This window comes from Chiloscyllium punctatum, chromosome 29 (assembly GCF_047496795.1).
Source record: "Chiloscyllium punctatum isolate Juve2018m chromosome 29, sChiPun1.3, whole genome shotgun sequence".
Classification (NCBI taxonomy): domain Eukaryota; kingdom Metazoa; phylum Chordata; class Chondrichthyes; order Orectolobiformes; family Hemiscylliidae; genus Chiloscyllium; species Chiloscyllium punctatum.
Window position 1 is genome coordinate 74,922,560 of NC_092767.1, and position 21,516 is coordinate 74,944,075.

At 46.2% G+C, this 21,516-nt stretch overlaps 1 protein-coding gene across 6 annotated transcripts in view; it reads right to left on the reverse strand.

The window, feature by feature from the left end:
• Positions 1 to 412: 412 nt before the first annotated feature.
• The window catches only part of sirt2 (sirtuin 2 (silent mating type information regulation 2, homolog) 2 (S. cerevisiae)), a 106,706-nt gene continuing 85,602 nt past the window's right edge, over positions 413 to 21,516 (reverse strand). For all 6 annotated transcript variants that reach the window (XM_072549460.1, XM_072549463.1, XM_072549462.1 and 3 more), the window contains 10 exons: positions 21,387 to 21,443; positions 19,946 to 20,014; positions 18,135 to 18,264; positions 14,850 to 14,909; positions 13,890 to 13,945; positions 10,593 to 10,669; positions 5,492 to 5,543; positions 4,439 to 4,506; positions 2,193 to 2,259; positions 413 to 1,329 (listed from right to left, as the gene is read on the reverse strand). In XM_072549460.1, coding sequence (XP_072405561.1) covers positions 1,162 to 1,329; positions 2,193 to 2,259; positions 4,439 to 4,506; positions 5,492 to 5,543; positions 10,593 to 10,669; positions 13,890 to 13,945; positions 14,850 to 14,909; positions 18,135 to 18,264; positions 19,946 to 20,014; positions 21,387 to 21,443 — 804 coding nt within the window. In that variant the 3' untranslated portion in view covers positions 413 to 1,161. The remainder of the gene's footprint in view (positions 1,330 to 2,192; positions 2,260 to 4,438; positions 4,507 to 5,491; positions 5,544 to 10,592; positions 10,670 to 13,889; positions 13,946 to 14,849; positions 14,910 to 18,134; positions 18,265 to 19,945; positions 20,015 to 21,386; positions 21,444 to 21,516) is intronic.

Sequence of the window (21,516 nt, forward strand, 5' to 3'; positions counted from 1 at the left end):
GGAAAATCCAGGTCACAGTTTTTAGGATGAGGGGAATCTGATTTAAAACAGAGTTGAGGAGAAACTAGTTCTCCCAAAGGATTGTGACCCTGTGGAATTCGCTACCGCAGAGTGCGATGGATGCTGGGACAATGAGTAAATGTAAGGAGGAAATAGACAGATTTGGAATTAGTAAACAGGTTAAAGGGTTATGGAGAGTGGAGTTCAGACCAAGATGTAATCAGCCATGATTGTATCAAATGGTGCAGCAGGTTCGAGTGGCTGAATGGCCTACTCCTGCTCCCAGTTCTTATATTCTTGAGGGACCAAGATGCCTCATAATGAATCCTATTGCAAAATTTATGCACATTAAACAGAGGGCAGGTGAAGCTGTAAGATTATAAAATTGGCAGCAATCAAACAAACTCACAAGTGAATCAAATTTGAAGTTTTAATTTGCAGCTGGATCAGAAATATGCCACCCTTTTATTTATATATATTTACATCAACAATAATTATTACCTGTATCGTTGTATTGAGAAAGAATTCATAGGGGTTAGGGTTAAGGCATTTAAAATATAAACATCAGCACTCTGGAATTCAAAGCCATTTTTCATCCTTTAGTTACACGGTTCAATTCTCCAATCTTTGAGCTGCCAGTGTTTTTCTCTCTCTAAGACTCGTGCATGCAGAGTTTTTGACTTATGTAATGAAGCTAACAAAGAAAGCATTCTCTTTAAACTGTCCTGAGTGGAGCTGGTTCCCAGTCAGCAATGTTTTCAGCCCCAGCTTGGTTTAGGGGAGCGAGACACAAGGATCGCAAGAAACGGAAGTCGCTGGCTGCTCAGATTGCTGCAGACCGGTCTGCCCAAGAGAGCTGCAGCCAAACCGGTCCACCCCCCCACCCCATCTGCCACCCACCACCCCCTAGATGCTGACAATCGAAGGAAATGGAAAACCAGTGACATCTAGAGGCACGGTAGCAAACAGTGACAAGAATCATGTTTGTGAAAACCTACAAGGTTGAAAGTGTAATAGGTGTGGAAGGGAGAATCAGTCCCATGGTTGTACAGTCACTCTTAAAGCAGTTAATATAAATTACTAGAGTCGCACCAGGTTATCTCCCCTGCTTGGACAGCCTCTTGGCTGCGTTATACGGTGATCGGACTGACTGGCACCTTTCTAACTGGCCGGTTTCTCTGTCCTGGTGTCTGCTGTTGGCTCCCGTTCCTTTGGCTTGGGATCATCTTTCTTCACGTCCACAGCTGGGGGTTTGGCAGTGTCCTGTGCACCCTCAGCCTTACCATCAATCACAGCATGTTCCTTCTTCACAATATCTTCAAGCTCTTCCTGCAGGCGGGATTGGACCGAGCGTGTGCAGAAACACAGGGTTACCATGGGAAGGCGCTAGTGGAATATACCAACCTTAACAAAAACTGGCCGCAGTCACGACAATAAATTACAGACACCACATTTCGCAGGAGGGGATCTGAATATTATTCCCTCAATGCTAACATCAATGATAACCTACATTTATATAGCATCCTCACCATTACATATCATCCCAAGGGACTTTGCAGGAGCATTACCGAACAAAAACTGAAACTGAGCCACAGAAGACAATATAGGGTCACATGATAAAAGACTTGGCCATTGACTCCAGATTGTTATTAATGAAATGTATTGGGTGAATTCAAGTTCAGCTGAGGCAGAAGATGAAATCACATCCCCAGAACGTTAGCCTGGGGATTACTAGTCCAGTGACATTACCACTAACTCGCAGTGACTCGTCATGTTAATAATAGAATCCCTACAGTGTGTAAGCAGGCCATTCGGCCCATCAAGTCCACACTGACCCGCCAAAGAGAATCCAAACCAGACACACCCTGCTACCCTACCCTGTAACCCTGTATTTCCCATGGCTAACCCAGCTATCCTGAACACTGGGCAATTTCACTTGGCCAATCCACCTTGACCTGTACATCTTTGGACTGTGGGAGGAAACCGGAACACCCGGAGAAAACCCACGCAGACACAGGGAGAATGTGTAAACTCCACACAGAGGGTTGCCCGAGGCTGGAATCAAACCAGATTCCGAGGCAGCAGTGCGAAACCACTGAGTAATCGAGTCGTCCCTCATTAATGCATAATTTGTGGTAGCCAGAGATCCAGGTAAGGGAGGGGAGAGCAGCTTGAAGGAAATATTATAATACCTTCCAACCCAAAAGATCAGCGAGGGCAAGACAACCATCATCGCATGAACCCACATAAGCCACATCCCTGCAGAAACAAAAGGAAGTCAGTTCCAGACAGGGAAGTAATCTTCAGGACATTTTATTAAAACCAAGTCCCCCCCACTTCACCGTCCGACCCACACAGACCCTCCCCCTCACCGTTCGACCAACACGGACATGCTCCCCCTCACCGTCCAACCCACACAGACCTTCACCCCCCCCACCACTGTCTGACCCACAGTTGCCCCACCGCCCCCCCCCACCCCTCACCCCCTCACCGTCCGGCCCACACAGGACTCGACTCCACTTCCCCCCCTCCCCCTCCCACCCCCCCATCTGACCCACAGAGTTCCCCCACATCCCCTCACCATCCGGCCTACACAGTTCCCCCACCCCCACCCACCCCTGCTTACTGTCCAACCCACAAAGGGCTCCCCACCCCACCCCTCACCGTTTGACCCACAGTTCCCCCAGCTCCCCCCCCCCCCCTCACCATCCAACCGACACAGCTCCCCACCCCTCACCTTCCGGCCTACATAGGTTACCCCCCCATGACCGTCCGACCGATACAGGTCTAAGTGAAAATACAGAAAGGTCAGTGCAACAAAGCAGCCAATAAGCATCTGTATTTATATCACATCCAAGTGTCTAGCTGCTTCCCAGGTGCAAAGCCGAAACAGAATGGGACAGCAAGCCACCAGGGCTGGGAGGTGGTGCAGCTGGTGGTTGTGGTTCAGGGAAAGCGGTAGAATATTATGACAGCTGACCTAAACTTGGTTGACAGGTATATTGCTCAGAACTTCTTACCAAGAGGATGGAGCAGAAAGGATGAAGGAAAGCACTTTAGGGGTGAGGGCCCAAGGCTGCTGAAGGTCTGGCTGCCAACAGTAGAATTCATGAGAGGGCAGAGTCAGAGGAACATGGAGATCTCGGAGGGTTGGAGGTGGTTACAGAGATACCAACGCTGGACAAGTGACTTGAAAGACAATGGCAGCAGTACCCCTCTCAATCTGTAACATGCTTCAAACTAATAAAGCTTCCTCCATTTTCTTACTGCTTATCCACCATTCTGACAGCAGCAGTAGTAGTCAGTTGGCTGGATGGTTGGCTTGTGATGCAGAGTGACACCAATGGTGAGAGTTCAATTCCTGCACCAGCTGTGTTCACCATGAAGTGTTCTCCATCTCAACCTCTCCCCTCACCTGAGGCACAGTGACCCTCAGGTTAAACCAGCCCGAGTCATCTCTCTCTAATGAGAGAGAGCAGCCCCATGGTCTGGTGAGAAGAGGGTGACTTTACCTGTACCTTTATTCCCTCTTCAAGTAAAATCACAACAGCACCCAAGTTATTTCACCTCACCCCACTGGTATAGCTTGCTACTCTTTCCTTGCTTCTGGGTTTGCCCAGTTTTCTCTGGAATAGATCGACGTTATTCAGTTTAATCACCACAGCTCCATATTTCCATCACTGTCGACAATCAGGGGATTAGCTTTAAGGCCACTGATAAAAAGATAGTTGAGATTAGCTGTTTTTTTTTGGAAAGACCGTGAGGAACTATGATCTGAAAAGCACTTGGCTGAAAGGATGGGGAAATAGATTCAATATAAAAAGAGAGAGTGGGAAAAGCCTTAATCACGGAGATAATCACAGGGCTCACGATGGAGGAGGAGAGTGAAACTAATAGTGAGCTCTTTAAAATATGAAAAAAAATACACATTTTATCAACGCCTTTTGCTTTGCACACATTACGAATGGCAGATCACAAAGAGAACCACGATTTATACAGGAAGGAAGGAACGAAGGGAAAAGACAGACAGCAAAGGACAGACAGCAAAGGACAGACAGCAAAGGACAGACAGCAAAGGACAGACAGCAAAGGACAGACAGCAAAGGACAGACAGCAAAGGACAGACAGCAAAGGACAGACAGCAAAGGACAGACAGCAAAGGACAGACAGAAAAAGACAGACAGAAAAAGACAGACAGAAAAAGACAGACAGACAGAAAAAGACAGACAGAAAAGACAGACAGACAGAAAATGTGGAGGAAACCAGAGAACCTGGAGGAAATACAGGGAGAACATGCAAACTCCACACAGTTGCCAGAGGTTGGAATCGAACCCGGGTCCCTGGCGCCATGAGGCAGCACAGCTCCAAAAATCTGGAAATAATTTAACCCCAAGAGGCCTATGAATAAGAATTGTTATTTTTACAAAAAAAAACTTACCTGTAGGCTTTGCTGGAATCAAAGTCAAAGGAACTCCCAAGTCCGAGTAATGCCATCATTGGATCACTCTGAGGGAGTGAAAGGAAAATCAGTTAGTTTGTAGCTTTCTGAATCCATGGAAACTAAATCTCCAAAACTAAAGGCATCTCTTAGAGGCAAATTAGAAAAGGCCAAAAAAAAAAGAAGAGATGTGGGAATATTATGATAATTTGTTAAAACCTCAATTCTGGTGGGGAAGTTCCTAATTTAAAATAAAAATGGTGCAGGAAAACAGTTCACTTGGCAGTGTCTTTATCCATAATCACAGCCAAGAGTTTATAGAAATGGGTATGAATCACATGTAGGCCAGACTGGATACAGATAGCAGGCACTTCACTGAAAGGAATTAATCACTCAAAAGGGCTTTTCTTTTTAATGACACTCCAGTATTGCTCAATGTCAAACGATTCCGCAAATCATAAAACTGTAAAGCCAATCTCTCAACATGCCTCAGGTGCTGACACAAACTTTGGACTGTTAGCCTGGTACAATACCAATTGTGGTTGGCTCCGTCAGCTCTGAGTAATACACTGTCCTGCGGCAGACACAGCTCCAGGCAAGCAGGGAGGGAGCACTGTACTGTACTGTGGACAGAATGCTAACCCGAGGTCCTATTCGGTCTTTTAGGCAGCTCCTAAAGATCCCAGGAGCATTGTTCAAAGGAACACAGGGCAGATGGCCAGAGTGTCGTGGTCCAATAGTTAGCCTTCAAATCAATTGACATAGACTTACCTAATCATTGCAGCATTGATATTCTTGGGATCTTACTGTGCACAAACCAGTGGTGCCATTCCCCAACATGCAACAGTTCAAAACCAGGCTGTGAAGCACTTTGCTGTACTCTGAGGTTATGAAATGTGCAATATAAGTGCAAAATCTCTGTCTCTAGCCACTACATTACTGTACACTTTTAAGTTTTCAGTATGTGATTGGTGGTAGGATAGAGTTAATATAAGGTCAGTGAGTGAAGTTGGAAAATGGCTCTGCTGGAGCGTTTTTAGTGCTGGCACCCACCTGTTGAGTGACTTCCTTGTTAATGAGAAGCCTGGGTGTTGTGTCAGACACCCTGAGTGAGAGAGGAAAAGAACATCATTAGCACAATACTCTGGTGAACCACAGCACGCTTATAACATCCCAACATCCTGTAGTGTCACTAGCAGCAGCAGCAGCAGCAATACACTCTCCAATCAGATCTATTTCAAGCGATTAAGTCATCTCTGTGGGAAGCAGTGCATATCTTCGAGAACTCTCTGATCAAATACCATGAGAGAAGCTTCAACTGAAGCTTATGGAAGCTTACGGAGCCAGACTCCTCATTCTCAGTAATGGTTCACCTCAGGGTGAGTGGTGCTGGCTTTTAAAAAACATCCATCAGTGTTTGTGGGCATCACCAGAAATATCAGCATTTATACTTTTATAATCAATCTGTTCAGAGTTGGAATGAGATTTCAACCTGGACACCATCAGTGAACCACAAGGACCCCTGGAATGCACTGACTTCCCTATCACCAGCCACTCTTAAGTAGGCGGTGTACAGTTTCAGTGTCTTTGTTTAATGGACAAGCATAGCTCAGAAAATGCTGGAGAAACACAGAAGGTCCAGTTACTAGTGGTGTGGCACAAGGATCTATTTTGGGACCACCACTGTTCATCATTTTTATAAACGACTTAGACGCAGACATAGGTGGATGGATTAGTAAATTTGCAGATGACACTAAAGTCGGTGGAGTAGTGGACAGTTTGGAAGAATGTTACAGATTGCAGGAGGACTTAGATAAACTGCAGGATTGGGCTGAGAGGTGGCAAATGGAGTTCAATGCAGCTAAATGTGAGGTGATGCACTTTGGGAAGAATAACAGGAAGGCAGAGTACTGGAAAGATTCTTGGTAGTGTGGATATGCAGAGGGATCTTGGAGTCCATACTTAGATCCGTGAAAGTTGTCACCCAGGTTGATAGTGATGTTAAGAAGGCATATGGTGTGTTAGGTTTCATTTGTAGAGGGATTGAGTTCCGGAGCCACAATATTATACAAAACGCTAGTGCGACCACACTTGGAATATTGTGTACAGTTCTGGTTGCCATATTTCAGGAAGGGGAAAAGGTCCAGAGGAGATTTACAAGGATGTAGCCTGATGTGAAGGGAAGGTCTTATGAGGAAAGGCTGAGAGACTTGGGTCTGTTCTCATTGGAAAGAAGAAGGCGAAGAGGGGATTTGATAGAGACATACAAGATGATCAGAGGATTAGATAGGGTGGACAGAGAAAGACTTTTTCCTAGGATGATGACATCAGCTTGTACAAGGGGGCAAACTACAAATTGAGGGGTGATAGATTTAAGACAAATGTCAGAGGCAGGTTCTTTACTTAGACAGTGGTAAGGGCGTGGGTTGCCCTCCCTGCCAATGTAGTTAACTCAGCCACATTAGGGAGATTTCAACAATCCGTAGATAAACACATGGATGATGATGGGATAGTGTAGGAGGTCGAGCTGAGAATAGTCCACGAGTCAGCACAACATCGAGGGCCGAAGGGCCTGTTCTGCGCTGTGTTGTTCTATGTCTGCTCTCTTCAGAAGAGTCACACCGGACTTAACTCTGTTTCTCTCCTGAGCTGCTGCCAGACCTGCTGAGTTTCTCCAGCATTTCCTGGGAATTTAAAAGAAAATTCTTTCATGGGACGTGGGCATCATTGGCGAGGCCAGCACATGTCTCTATCTGCTCTTAAACGGAGTGCCCTGTTCGGCTATTTCAGAGGGCAGTTGAGAGTCAACCAGATTGTTGAGGGTCTGAAGTCACATGTAGGCCAGACCAGGTAAGGATGGCAGGTTTCCTTCTGAAAGGACATGAATGAACCAGAAGGGTTTTTATAATAACTAGGAATAGTTGGCGTGGTCACCATCACAGAGACTGGCTTTATCATTCTGTGGTTGTTAATTGAACTGAAAGTGCACTAGTTCCCCAGAACATACACTTGGATTACTGGCCCAGTGATATTATGAATATGTCACTAACTCCTCTCATTAGCATAAGCGTTTAGGGTAGCTGGACAGGTTGATCAAAAGAACATGGTGTTATAAATACAGCCAACCAGAAGGTGAAACAAATCAGCCTTTAAGACAAGAGGTAAAAGGACTCTTCCCTAAAAGGACATTAGTGAACAAAGTCAGACCTTTACAACCAGCAGTGATAGTTTCATGGTCAGCATCACCACGTCTAACCTTATATTCTAGACTATTTATTTATTTATTTCAGTTTAAATATCCACCATCCATCGTGGTGCTGAGTCAGATAGACCTTTGGCTAACAAATGGGTCAAGAATTATGGGAAACCTGCAGGAAAATGGAGTCAAGGTCAACCTTAGGTTGTATTAAGTGGTCACTTTCTTATGGGTTTCATGCTGCAGTCTGTGTTTTTAACTCTTTAAAATTTAATGTGGCCATCACTGGCAAAGCCAGCATTTGCTATTTGTCCATAAATGCTTCAAATCAAAGCAAATTATACAGATGCTGGAAATCTGAAAAACAAAAGCGCTGGAGAAATTCAGCAGGGCAGGCAACATCTACCAAGACAGAAACAGAGATAATGTTTCGAGCACAGTATGACTTCTTCAGAGTGAAGCTTAGAGTGGTGCCGGAAAAGCACAGCAGGTCAGGCAGCATCCAAGGAGCAGGAAAATCGATGTTTCAGGCTGAAGCCCTTCATCAGGAATGAGGCTGGGAGCCTCTGAGGTGGAGAGGTAAATGGGAGAGGGGTGGGGCTGGGGGGGAAGGTAGCTGAGAGTGTAATAGGTAGATGAGGTGGGGGTAAAGGTGATAGGTCAGAGAGGAGGGTGGAGCGGATAGGTGGGAAGGAAGATTGACAGGTGGGACAGGTCATGAGGGCGGTGCTGAGCTGGAAGGTTAGAACTGGGGTAAGGAGGGGCAGTGGAAATGAAGAAACTGGTGAAGTCCATATTGATGCCCTGGGGTTGGAGGGTCCCAAAATGGAAGATAAGGCATTCTTCCTCCAGGCGTCGGGTGGTGAGGGAGTGGCGATGGAGGCGGCCCAGGACCTGCATGTCCTCAGCAGAGTGGGAGGGGAAGTGGAAATGTTCGGTCACAGGATGTTGGGATTGGTTGGTGCAGGTGTCCCAGAGATGTTCTCTGAAGCGCACTGCAAGAAGGCGTCCAGTCTCCCCAATGTAGAGGAGACTGCATCGAGAGTAACGGATACAATAAATGACATGTGGAAGTGCAGGTGAAACTTTGATGAATGTGGAAGGCTCCTTTGGGGTTTTGGATGGAGGTGAGGGGGGAGGTGTTGGCGCAGTTTTCTCAATTCCTGCAGTGGGAGGGGAAGGTGCCTCTTCAGAGGATGAGTCATATCAGACTTGTGAAAAGAATCATAGCAGACTTAGTATGTTAACTCTGTTTTCTCTCCACTGATGCTGCTAGACCTGCTGAGTTTCTCCAGCACGTTCTGTTTTTATCCCAGAATGCTACTGGGAAAGTGTTGGCGAGGTACCTCTTTGGCCCTGCTACAATTGATCTGGCTTGGCTTTTCTGCAGAGGGGGTTTGCAGAGCTAAGTGTTTATTCAGAGGGACAGTTCAGAGCCAAACACAATGTTGAGAGTATGGAGCAGGGCTAAGGACAGACGTCAGTGCTGCTCCTGGACTGGTCGGGGCTGCATTTCACCCTTGCACATGACCCAACCCACGCTGATCTAGAATCTAGAGACTGGATAAGGATACCTGTTCAGAAATGTTGCTGCACACCTCTGGAGCAGGTGGGACTTGAACCCAGGCCATCAAGCTCATTAGGACACTATCACTGTGCCATAAGATTCCTCGGTTCTAAATCAAGATTGGCTTGTTCGCTAGGCCACAATGGGATTTGAACCCACAGCCACAGAGTATTAACCTGGGGCTCTGAATTACTAAAACCACCGATGGTCCCGTTACGGCGCCATCCCCTGTGTGAAGATGGTCCCATCGTGCTGTTTAACTGGGCCAGCCCCAGGATTGTGACCTGGCAGTGATTTGTTTTTACACCACATGATGTTACATTATGGATTAAGAACTACGTTCAGCACCAGGGCGGAGTTTAAAACCACAGAATTATAAAGTGTGAGCGAGGGGAAACTTGAAAATGCAGAAACACCAGTGTCCAAAATAGACCTCACAGCTCATGATGGCAGTGTTTGAGACTCTTGCCTTTATCGGTCAGCGTATTGATTACAGGAGTTGGGATGTCATGTTGCAGCTGTACAGGACAGTGGTTAGGCCACTTTTGGAATACTGCATCCAATTCTGGTCTCCCAGCTATTGGAAAGGTGTTGTGAAACTTGAAAAGGTTCAGAAAAGATCTACAAGAACATTATTGGGGTTGAAGGGTTTGAGCTATAGAGAGTGGCTGAAAAGGTGGGCTATTTTCTCTGGAGTGTTCAGAGGTGGAGGGATGATCGGGGTTTACAAAATCATGAGGGGCATGGATAGGGGGAATAGACAAGGTCTTTTCCTGTGGTGGTGGGGCCCAAAACTAGAGAACACTGGTTTAAGGTGAGAAGGGAAAGATTTGAAAGGGATCTAAGGGGCAAGGGTGGTGCATCTTTGGAATGAGCTGCCAGGGGAAGTGGTGGAGGCTGGTACAATTACATTTAAGAGGCATTTGGATGGGTACATGGATAGGAAGGGTCTAGAGGGATATAGACCAGGTGCTGGCAAATGGGACTAGATTAATTTCGGATGTCTGGTCGGTGTGGACAAATTGGACCACAGGGTCTGTTTCTGTGCTGTACATCTCTCTGACTCTCGGGCAACATTTGAAATAGAAATCTTTCATCAAAACAGCTCTGGGCAGTGAGTTAGATGCTGGGTTTTCACTACAGGAGGAGGCCATTCAATCAAACCATGGATAATCTGGATCTAACCTCATGCTTCCATAACCTTTAAAGCACAATGTCTTCCATCAGCGCTACAGGTTTCTCTGCAGCATGTTTCTTAGTTTTAAACCTGTAACTTAGAGCATTTTCCTCTACCACAACACCCCTCAAATGCCCCGCTCCGCCCCACGCCCCCCCACCCCACCTCCACCGCCTCTCCTTCTGAACCCGGAAACATTTGTTCCCACACAGACCTGCTGGCGAGAGACGCAAATGGTTGCACCTGCAGGGAGGTGCCCATGATGATGAGGAGGTCGCACTTTGGAAAATCCTGAACAGAAAACAAAAATGCTCATTAAAACAGGAGTGGAAGAGTACAGGTTCATAAACAACGCGTCCGATTCTTGCTTGTCAATGTAGTTTCACAATCAAAACAGGCAATTGCCTTGTGAAGTTAAAAATACACTTGTATGTTGAATGCAAGGATCAGGAGCTGGTGTTTAATGTGGTGGCATTGTGGTGATCATTGGTTAGGGGGAAGTGAGTGAGTGGAGTTCCCATGTTGGACATCCTGGAAACGAGGAACAACAGAACGTTTCACTAATATTCACCTGCCACGATGAAGCATACTCTGGGTAAAGCACACGGCTTTGATGATCTATCCTCAAGGCCGGTCACTTGGAAGCTTTAATTAAAGCAGTAGTTTGGGTAGCAAGCTGTAATCAACAGGGGGGCCAACTGGGATTAAATCTATTCCTGGAGGTTTCATCGTACATGTTGTGGAGGTGACTTAAAAGTAGTTCTGGGATTTACATATTAATGAACCAAAACCTGCATTCTAAAAGATGAAAGACTTAACAATCCAGGTTTGTTCAATATATCACTGTAATCTTTTGCTATAAATTCTTTGTCTTACAATATTATACACCACAACCAGCTGATGAAGGAGCAGTGCTTCCGAATAAACCTGTTGGACTGTAACCTGGCGTTCTGAGATTTTTAACTTCATCATATATGTTGCACCCCCAACCATTACCCAAACATCCCAAAGCCATCTTAATCCTGGTGAAGAGAAATGGTTGAGGGGAACAGCCAAAGTTTTTCCCATGATGCTTTGGATTTCCTCCAGGTTTGCACCCAACAGCGTCCTCGAAATTGACCTTTAATTCCTGGACACTCCAGGCCAATCCTCCTGGAGATGCTTCGTGTGAACTTCAGGCGAAAGGCAGTCTGGGGTGGAACTGATAATTAGACAAGGGCTCACAGAGTCCTCAAGGGGAGTGCAGAAATCCTGGAGGGCTGGGTGGAAGAAGTCACAGGGATTTGGGTGGAGTGACAGCCCATAGAAGAATTTAAAAACCGAGGTCTTGCTTAATGAGATACCCAGTAGGTTAGCAAGCGTGAGGCTCTAGGGTAAATGGGACTTGGTGACAGGAAGTAGAGTTTGGAATGAACACAACAGAATCGATCCACAATCAGTCCTCTTTAATGCAGATAGGTTTACTGGAAGATTTAATGGATATGTCCAACATTCTGAAGGCATTTATTCTAACCGAGAGCTCTGTGGATGTTCCCACATTAGGTGGGCTTTCAAGGAGGCAACTCACTTCTCAAGGACGATTACGGATTGGCAATAAATGGTGGTCTAGTCAGTGACACCCACATGGCGTGAATGAATGAATAGAATAATATAAATAGGCAGCACGGTCGTTCAGTGGTTAACACTGTTGCCTCACAGCACCAGGGTCCCAGGTTAGATTCCAGCCTCAGGCGACTGTCTGTCTGGAGTTTGCACATTCTCCCCGTGTCTGCGTGGGTTTCCTCCGGGTGCTCCGGTTTCCTCCCACACTCACAAAGATGTGCAGGTCAGGTGAACTGGCCATTCTAAATTGCCCCTAGCGTTAGGTGCATTAGTCAGGGGTAAATGTAGGGGAATGTGTCTGGGTGGGTTACTCTCCAGAGGGTCGGTGTGGACTGGTTGGGCTGAAGGGCCTGTTTCCACACTGGAGGTAATCTAATCTAACAGGCAGCACATGCTTCCACAGGCAGGAGGACTGACAAGCAGAGAAAAGTAATTTAAGATAATTGTCATGTTTTCCTGTAACAAAGTCCAATACGCCCTTACAATAGATCAGGAGATGATGTTGCAACAGATTTTTTGAAGAACTAATAGACCTTTCAACCTCATACGAACACAAAGTGACCTCAAACAGGTCTTAAAACTCACCGCTAATCGTGCATCATTTACTGGCTGCTTCCTGTGTCTAATCATTTCAAGGGAACTTGCTGGGCAAGTTTTGAAACATTGCTCATTCTTCATCAGAACTTGTATTCCTGTAACTCAGTGGATCCTCACTCCTCTCTTTTTTTTCTCTGTAGTTCCAGCCACTTTGGTGAGAAATCTGCTGTTTTTCCGATTGGAAGGACTGCAGATTTCCTGCTCACAATCGAGGTCAGAGGGTCTGCCCTCAACATCAAGGTCACATTTGACTGGGTGTGGCATCAGGACCTCTTCAAATTGATGGGAATTCGGGGTAAAACTCTCCACGGGTTCAGCACAAAGCTGGACGGCTGTCATTGCTGGAGGTCAGCCATCTCAGCTCCAGGATATCTCTGTAGGTACATACCTTCCTAACTAATCTGTTCACTGTTGTTGTAATACACTTATGGGACTTGAACCAAGCCACCTGGTCCAGAGGTAGGGACACTACCACTGTGCCATAAGCACCCCTTTCTGCATGGTAGTGTCCTAGGCCCAATCATCTTCAGCTGCTCCATCACGGTGCTCTCCATCGCAAGGTCAGAACAGGGGCTGTTCACTGATGGTTTCACAATATTCAGCACCATCGAGACTCCTTTATCGTCCATGTCCAAACACAGCAAGACTCCCAACAACAAAGAACCTAACCATTACCATTTTTTTTGACAGTCAATGGCATTATCATTGCTGAATCCCCCACTTTCACCATTCTGGGTGTTTACCATTGATCAGAAACTGAACCGGACAATGGTTGCGAGGGCAGGTCAGAGGCTGGGAATCCTGTAGCGAGTGATACACCTCCTGACTCCCAAAAACCTATCCAGCATCTACTAGACACAAGTCGGGAGTGTGATAGAACACTCCCCACCTGCCTGGATGAATGCAACCCCAACAACACTCAAGAAGGTCAAAGTGCCATTTGATTGACACACGTTCACACCCTCCACCATCAACGCTCAGTTGTAGCAGCAAGAGTCAACCACAAGATGCATTGCAGCAACTCAGCAAGAGACCTTCTACAGCACATTTCAAACCCATGACCACCACCATCTAAAAAAGGACAACAGGAGCAGATAGTTGGGAACATCACTGCCCCAAGTTCACTCACCATTCTGACTTGGAAATTTCAGCATTACTGGGTCAAAATCCTGAAACTGCTTCACTAACAGCACTGCGGGCATGCCTACACCAAACCGACTGCAGCACGGTGGCCTCGGCATTTGCTACTCTAACTTTTTTTTTAGAAACCACATACATCAGGATCAATTATGCCATCGGCATCTGTACTTACAGACTCTATAGTCGCAAAGAATCGTTGGGGGAGACTGTCGCCAAAGAACACGATATCTATTTAGAGGAATGAAGTAAGGATTAAACTCAGTACACAATAGTATCCTTTCCCAAAATCAGAGGCATGTTTTAATGTCATGTTTCTCACAGCCAGTTTGATGAGACAATGACGTGTCTCTGTTGGGCTACAGGAGACAAGGAATGGGGTGGTAGAAACGAGAAACATCATTTGCGCACACCAATTTTCCTGAGATGACACAGATGATAAATCACCCTTTATACCCTGCGGAATGACCCAGAATGTGTAAAAACTGAGTTTGCTGCTCTGGCAGCATCCAAGGAGCGAGAAACAACATTAATGTTTCAAACGTGGTGTGACTTTTTTTTTGGAACTGTGCCATGTGTTCCAGATTCTGAAGAGGAGAGACAGAAACTAACTCTGAGAGTGGAAATGAGACTGTGGAAAAATAGTTTGGTATCGTCTCCCCGAACCGATTAGTTTGCCCATAAGATGATATCAACATGGTATTAATATTCATCTTCCCATCGATAATCCCCCTCTTTCATGCAGAGCATGATTTTTGCACAAGACAGTGTTTCGTCAGCACCTGTAACCTACTGGTATCTTGTCCAGATGGTCTCTATTCATATCGAAACCAAGAATGCCCAGAGGCAGTGACTGTGGAGGATATTGCATCACTGTAGGATTCCACCCTCGTGCATGGGTTCAGATTCCCAGTTTGGATTGTGATTCAGTATCAGGAACTCTGATTGAATCCCCGTTTCCCTCCATAATCATAATGTATTTGAATGACAGTGCTGAGTCAAGGGACTCAACAGTCTCCTCCTCTTCCAAGAAACACACTGAATATAGCAGCCCGTTAACACCACCATCTACGTTCGGATGTAGCGAGCTTAGATTTGACCAAGGGCATCTTCCACCTTGTTCGATTTTACTCACCAGGTTTCACGACAGAATTGCACTCTTCGCATTTTGGCAGTGGCTTCGTGAAGATCTGTGCTGTTTGATAGATTAAGCAAAACCAAAAAAAAAAAGAGGGAGATATTAGATTAACAACTGAATGCACATCATAAAGCTGCAATCAAGCATCACAGACTACTGCGCCAGACAACGGTAGTAGAGGGAACTAAGAAAAAAAGGTAATTTATCTGGAGATGGCAGCTCAGCGGTAATATCATTAGCGTAGCAATCTAGGGGCTTGTGCCGATTCTCGGGGCTCATGGGTTCAAATCCCTCCACAGCATCTGGTTCACTCTAAATTCAGTTGATAAATCAAGAGGTGACCACTGGTGGCCATTAAAACCAATCAGCGGTTCAAAGAAAATCTGTCATCCTCACCAAGTCAGGATGTCCCTAAAAGTGATTCCAGACTCTCGCAATGTGTTCAACTTTTAACAGCCCTCTGAGCAGACCAGCCTGTCCAGGGCTAATAAATGCTGGCCTTGCTAATAAGGCCCATGCCCCATGGAAGAATTTTTAAAAACCAGGTAAACGGGGAAACGTATCCTACTTCTCATTGAAACAGCATCATGGGAACTTTTATTTTCACTACCTTATCTGCTTCAGTGGCAATAGGGCGTTATATAAATGCAAGGATTGGGGTAGCATTGTGCATTTTATGGTCAGCGCCTAGGGAGCGCCGCACTGTCGGAGGGTCAGCGCTGAGGGAGTGCCGCACTTTCAACGGGTCAGCGCCGAGGAGTGGGCACTTTCAGACGGTCAGTGCTGAGGGACTGCCGTACTGTTAGAGGGTCAGTTCTGAGGTGGCACCGCATTGTTAGGTGGTCAGCACTGAAGGGGTACCGCACTGTCAAAGGGTCACCGTTGAAGGAGTGCCGTACTGTCAAAGGGTCAGTGCTGAGGGAGTACCACACTGTCAGTGGGTCAGCACTGAGTGAGCGGGCACTGTCAGTGTGAAGACTGAGGGAGCACCGCACTGTCGGAGGGTCAGTGGTGAATCATCAGAGGGTCAAAACTGAGGGATTGCTGCAATGTTGGAGATGCCTTCTTTCAGATGAGACATTAAACCGTTTAAATCCTTGGGGCGTCCTGAAATCACAACTGAGTTAAAAAATACTTGCATTTATAGAGCACCTGTCATGACTGCTGGGTGTGTGAAAGTGCCCGAGAGTCAATGAAACACAGTGTAATCATTATGGTACAAAAGGCTGGTTATTGTAATGTGCAGCCATGAAAATAGAGACCAACATACAATTAAAACCAGGTACCTTTGTGTTCGTATTAAGTCAAGTGACAGGTCTGTGAAAACAACTTTTGTATGCGAGAAGGGGAACAGAGAGCAGAAAAGGGAGGCTTAAATAGATCACTTTCTATAATGGCAGCGCCACCTATTGCTGGGAGGTGGTTTTGCTCCACTTTGTCCCTTCAGCTGCCGACTCAGGCGAGCTCAAAGTTAACATTGCACATTAACTAAAACAGAAAATGCTGGAAAAGCTCAAGTCTGGCAACAACTGTCACTGTAACAGTGCAACAGTCAACACTGCACAGCGGTGTGTCTTGTGATGTGAATACTATGCTCATCATTGCACAGGGCCTAAGAAATAACCAAGTCACCCAAACATTGCGGTCTCAGTCTTACAACTGATGGTGAGGGTTGATCTGTGAAGTTAAATCAAGATAAGGAAAGCTTCAAGTCGTGACAACTGTTTTGCTGAGGATTCACTGAAAAGTTTAACTATTTTAGGTATAGTACTAAGCTGCCTCTACAAACAGCTTGGAGAAACCAGTACCAGTCACTCTCTCGCTTCCCAATTAGAAGGTAGACATGATGTGGAGATGCTGGTATTGGACTGGGGTGGACAAGGTTAGAAGTCTCTGACACCAGGTTATAGTCCAATGGGTTTATTTAAAATCACAAACCTTCAAAGCACTGCTTCAAAAGCTCATGATTTCAAATAAACCTGTTGGACCATAACCTGGTATTGGGTGACTTCTGACTTTCCCCAGTTTAGAGTCAGAGTCAGACAGCACAGAAACAGACCCTTCAGCCCAACTTCTCCATGCCGACCAGGTTTCCCAATCTAAACTAACCCAATTTCTTTGCGTCTGGCCCATATTCCTCTAAACCTTTCTTATTCCTTCCTGATGATGAGGGGCTTTTGCCCGAAACGTCAATTCTGCTGCTCCTTGGATGCCGCCTGAGCTGCTGTGCTTTTCCAGCATCACACTCTCAACTCTTTCTATTCACGTATCTGTCCAAATGCAGTTAGAATACTCCTCTACTGCCTGGATGGGACAGCATTCAGGACAAAACAGCCTGCTTGACTGGTAACCCATCCCACCAGCGTCAACATTCAATCCCTGCAACACCCACCCACGTGGTGACAACATGGTACCATCCATGAGATGCAGTGCAGGAATTTGCCAAGGCTGCTTTATCAGCACCTTCCAAACCAGTGGCCTCTACCATCAAGAAGGATAAATGCAGCAGGTACACGGGAACACCACCCCCTGCAAAGTCCCTTCCAACTCACTCACCAGCCTGACTTGGAAATGTATCACCGGGTCAGAATCCTGGAACTCCTTTCCAAAGAGCACTGTGGGCGTCTCTACACCACACAGACTGCAACGGTTCAAGGAGGGGGCTTACCACCACTTTCTCAATGGGACGAGATTCTCGATAGGCCAGAGTATTGGGGACAGGCTGGAAAGTGGAGACAGCTCAGCCATGGTCTTATAAAAGAGCACAGGAGGCTCAAAGTGGTGAAAGGTGTTCTTACTTCCTACAAACCCCATTAGGGAAGAACAACAAATGGACAAAAGTGAGGACTGCACATGTGGGACTGCAGATGCTGGAAACCAGAGTTTAGATCAGCGTGGTGCTGGAAAAGCACAGAGGTCAGGCAGCATCCGAGAAGCAGGAAAATCATGTTTCAGGCAAAAGCCCTTCATCAGGAATAGCCCTATTCCTGATGAAGGGCTTTTGCCTGAAACGTCGATTTTCCTGCTCCTCGGATGCTGCCTGACCTGCTGTGCTTTTCCAGCACCACTCTGATCAAGAACAACAAATGTCCCAGCCAACACATCCTGTGAAGGAATAATTTTTTTTAAAAACGCTGGAGATTTGAATGGATAAACCAGGTTGACAATGCAGTGCCGAGCTGAGGAAGTGCTGTCAGAAAAGTATGTGAATACTGGTTTACTGACCCAATATGACAGCTACAATATAATGATGTTGATACTCTGGTTGGAAGGCAGACTTACTTTTCATCCAGTCCAAGTTATACAGCTTATTGCATGTGCGGTTAGTGCAATGGGAGGTGTAGAATGTCCCATGTGCCTCTATCAAGTCCTCATCCTGGAGTCCAACTACACGTTCTAGCGTGTCAATGTTCTAAAATAGAGCATTAAAGAAAAACAACAACAAAGGTTTGATGCCAGGAAGAGTGTTCTTTCACCCAAGAGTCATGACCGTTGGAACAGAGGCCAATTCCAAAGTCACTGCATTCCCTCAATAGCAATAAGGAGCTGTGACTCGACAACACCTCAAGTGATAAAACAGCAGGCAAGAAGGGAAAGGTACAGTCACGGATAGGAGTTGCCTGTGCTCTGGAGTCAGCTGTGGCTCAGTGGGAAGCACTCTCCTCACTGACTCACTGGGTTCTAGGTTCAAATCCCACTCCAGGGCTTGAGCATAAAAGTCAGGACTGAAACGCCAGGCCAATACTGAGGGAGTGCTGTACTGCCAAATTAGACAATAAACCCAACCCAGTTTGCCTGTTCAGGTCAATGCCTCAAAAATCATTTGGTACTCTCTTGGGTTTAGCCCAGTGAACCTACCAATTTTTATCCCTTAATTAACACCAGAAATTAACGATTATCATAATATCCCTACAGTATGGAAGGCCATTCAGCCCATCAAATCCACACTGTCCCTCCGATCTTTCTTCACAGATGCTGCCAGACCTGCTGACTTTCCCATCAACTTCTGTTTTTTTAGATGAAGATACGCTGGGGAAGTTTGCATGTGACTCTCCCGTGGGCAAATAGTCTAATGACATTGTAAAGGCACATAGCAAACCTGCCCAGGCTACTTGTTAAAATGTGACCAGCTCTCATCTGACTGCATCCCAAAGCGGAGTTAGCATTTCACAAGGTCAGATAAATAGTCAGAAATCAACCCCTCACTGGGGTCACTTTAATGGATGCTTCTGCACAAAGCCTGCTTCGGACATGTGCAGATTACCAGCGGCTCTATCGGCCAGGTAAACAGGTCTCCCCCAGTAGCTGTTAGTTAGGCAAATACACTTTCATGATCTGTTTGGACCCACTTGCTAGGACTAGAGCCAGCAGTAAGATATCAGTTATCTGCTGGGCCACAAGATGGCAGCCAACTCAGAAGCAACAGGAGGGGGGGAACACACACGATTTGCTGCTTTCCACTTAGACTCCCTGTTACTGAATTGAGTCTTGTGGCCCTTGTGGGTAGTGCCCCTGCCTCTTAGTCAGAAGCTCCAGGTTAGAGTCCCACTCCAGGAGTTGCTGGCAAAGGAAGGTGTGTTCATAGAGTGGGCAAACAGGTTGATCAACCTGCAAACTACAGTATTCTGTCACAGAGCAGGAGGAGATGCTCCTGTATCATGGAAAGAAAGAGAGTTGGAGCCTCCAACATCTCTGCCCACAGCACCAGACTGCAACATGCCTGTAAAACCTACCGACTACCAACATGGCCTCCCCAAGTGAAATGTAACACTCCATCTCCGCTACTGTACTAACCTCCTAGTGGGGGGGATGAGAAAGTCGACGCAGAATGCCTGTCCCTTTGAACTCTCATCCAAAATAAAACCAGGAAGCGCTGGGGAACTCAGCAGGACTGGCAGCATCCATGCAGAGAAACAGTTAACGTTTTAAGTCCGATAGACCTCTTCGTCGGTAACTTCAGTCCTTGAGTTTCTCGTGCGCTTTCTACTTTTATTTCAGAACTCCCGCACATTGGCTTTATTTTAGGAGAGCATCCAGTTTGTGAGCCATTGGGAAAAACAGGAATAAGATTAGTCGACAGTGGTGCTGCCTACCTGTGTGTAACATCGTAACAGCAGTCCCTTGTCCCTGAGCATCCGCATGAAATAATGGGAAACTGTGGGCTGCAGAAGAGATATGTTCATTATTCAAGAAGACAGAAAGCGTAAGGGGAATGTACTTTGTTCAAAGTTTGCCCCGTGTTACACTGAAGATTTACGTCCTTAGCCTATGGAGCACTGAGTGTAAGTGGAGTATCCTGACTGCGTTACCAGACCTGGGGGTACAGCAGTTTCTGAAGGTAAGCCTGCGGGTATGGTGACCTTCACAGACATAGAAGTGGCAATTTTTCTTTATTCTTTAACAGGATGAATGAGGGCGTCGCTGGCCAGGCAGCATTTATTGCCCCATCCCTAATTGCTCAGAGGGCAGTTAAGAGTCAACCCTATTGCTGTGGTCTGGAGTCACATGTAGACCAGACCAGGTAAGGGTGGCAGTTTCCTTCCCTAAAGGAGATTGGTGAACTAGATGGGTTTTTCCCACAATTGGCAATGGATTTATAATAGTCATTAGATTCTTAATTCCAGATATTGGATAAGCACATGGATGGAATAGTGTAGGATGGATAGGCTTCAGGTTGGTTCCACAGGTCTGCACAACATTGAGGGCCGAAGGGCCTGTACTGCGCTGTAATGCTCTATGTTCGATATCTATTGAATTCAAATTCCACCTTTGCCGTGGTGGGATTCGAACCTGGGCCCCCAGAATATTATCTGGGGGTCTGGATTAACAGGCCAGTGATAATAGAAGGGGCTATCACCTCCCTACTAATGTCTTACTGCAATTATGCAGGTCCTTGCTGAGGCCACAGCTGGAATACTGCGTGCAGCCGTGGCTTCCTTATCTGAGGAAGGATGTTCTCCTTATCGAGGGAGTGCAACAAAGATTTGCTCAACTGACTCCTGGGATGGTGGGACTGACATATGAGGAGAGGTTGAATCAGTTTGGACTATATTCACTGCAGTTTAGAAAAATGAAGCAGGGGCAATCTCACAGAAAGCTATGAAATTCAAAGAGAATAGGACAGAGCAGTTGCAGGAAGGATGTCCCCAAGTCCAGGGAGACCAGAGCGAGGGGTCACAATCTAAGCATTTAGGACTGAGATGAAGAAACCTTTCCTCACCCAGAGTGATCAGCTGTGGAAATTGTTACCACAGAAAGCAGTCGAGGCTAAAACATTGTATGAACTCAAGGACTGGTTGGACATAGCACTTGGGGCGAAAGAGATGTGGGGGAAAATGTGGGAACAGGCTACTGAGTTGGATGAGTCGCAGAACAGACTCAAAGGGCCAAATGGCCTACTTCTACTGGTCATTTCTATTCCAGTTAATGAGCAAGAATAAGCCTGGGTTAGTCTGGAAATGGTTAAAGTGGATTCAAAGGGGAGAGTTTGACTGAAATATATTTTGCAAATTCTTACGTACATGACAGCCTTACCTTAAACTGCCCGGGGTACAGCTCCTTCGCCAGTGCAAAGAACGGTTCTGGGTGTTGCTGGAATGTAACAGACCAATGTCATAAACATTAATAAAGTAACACAGGACATCAACTGGCAGTCACAGCCACA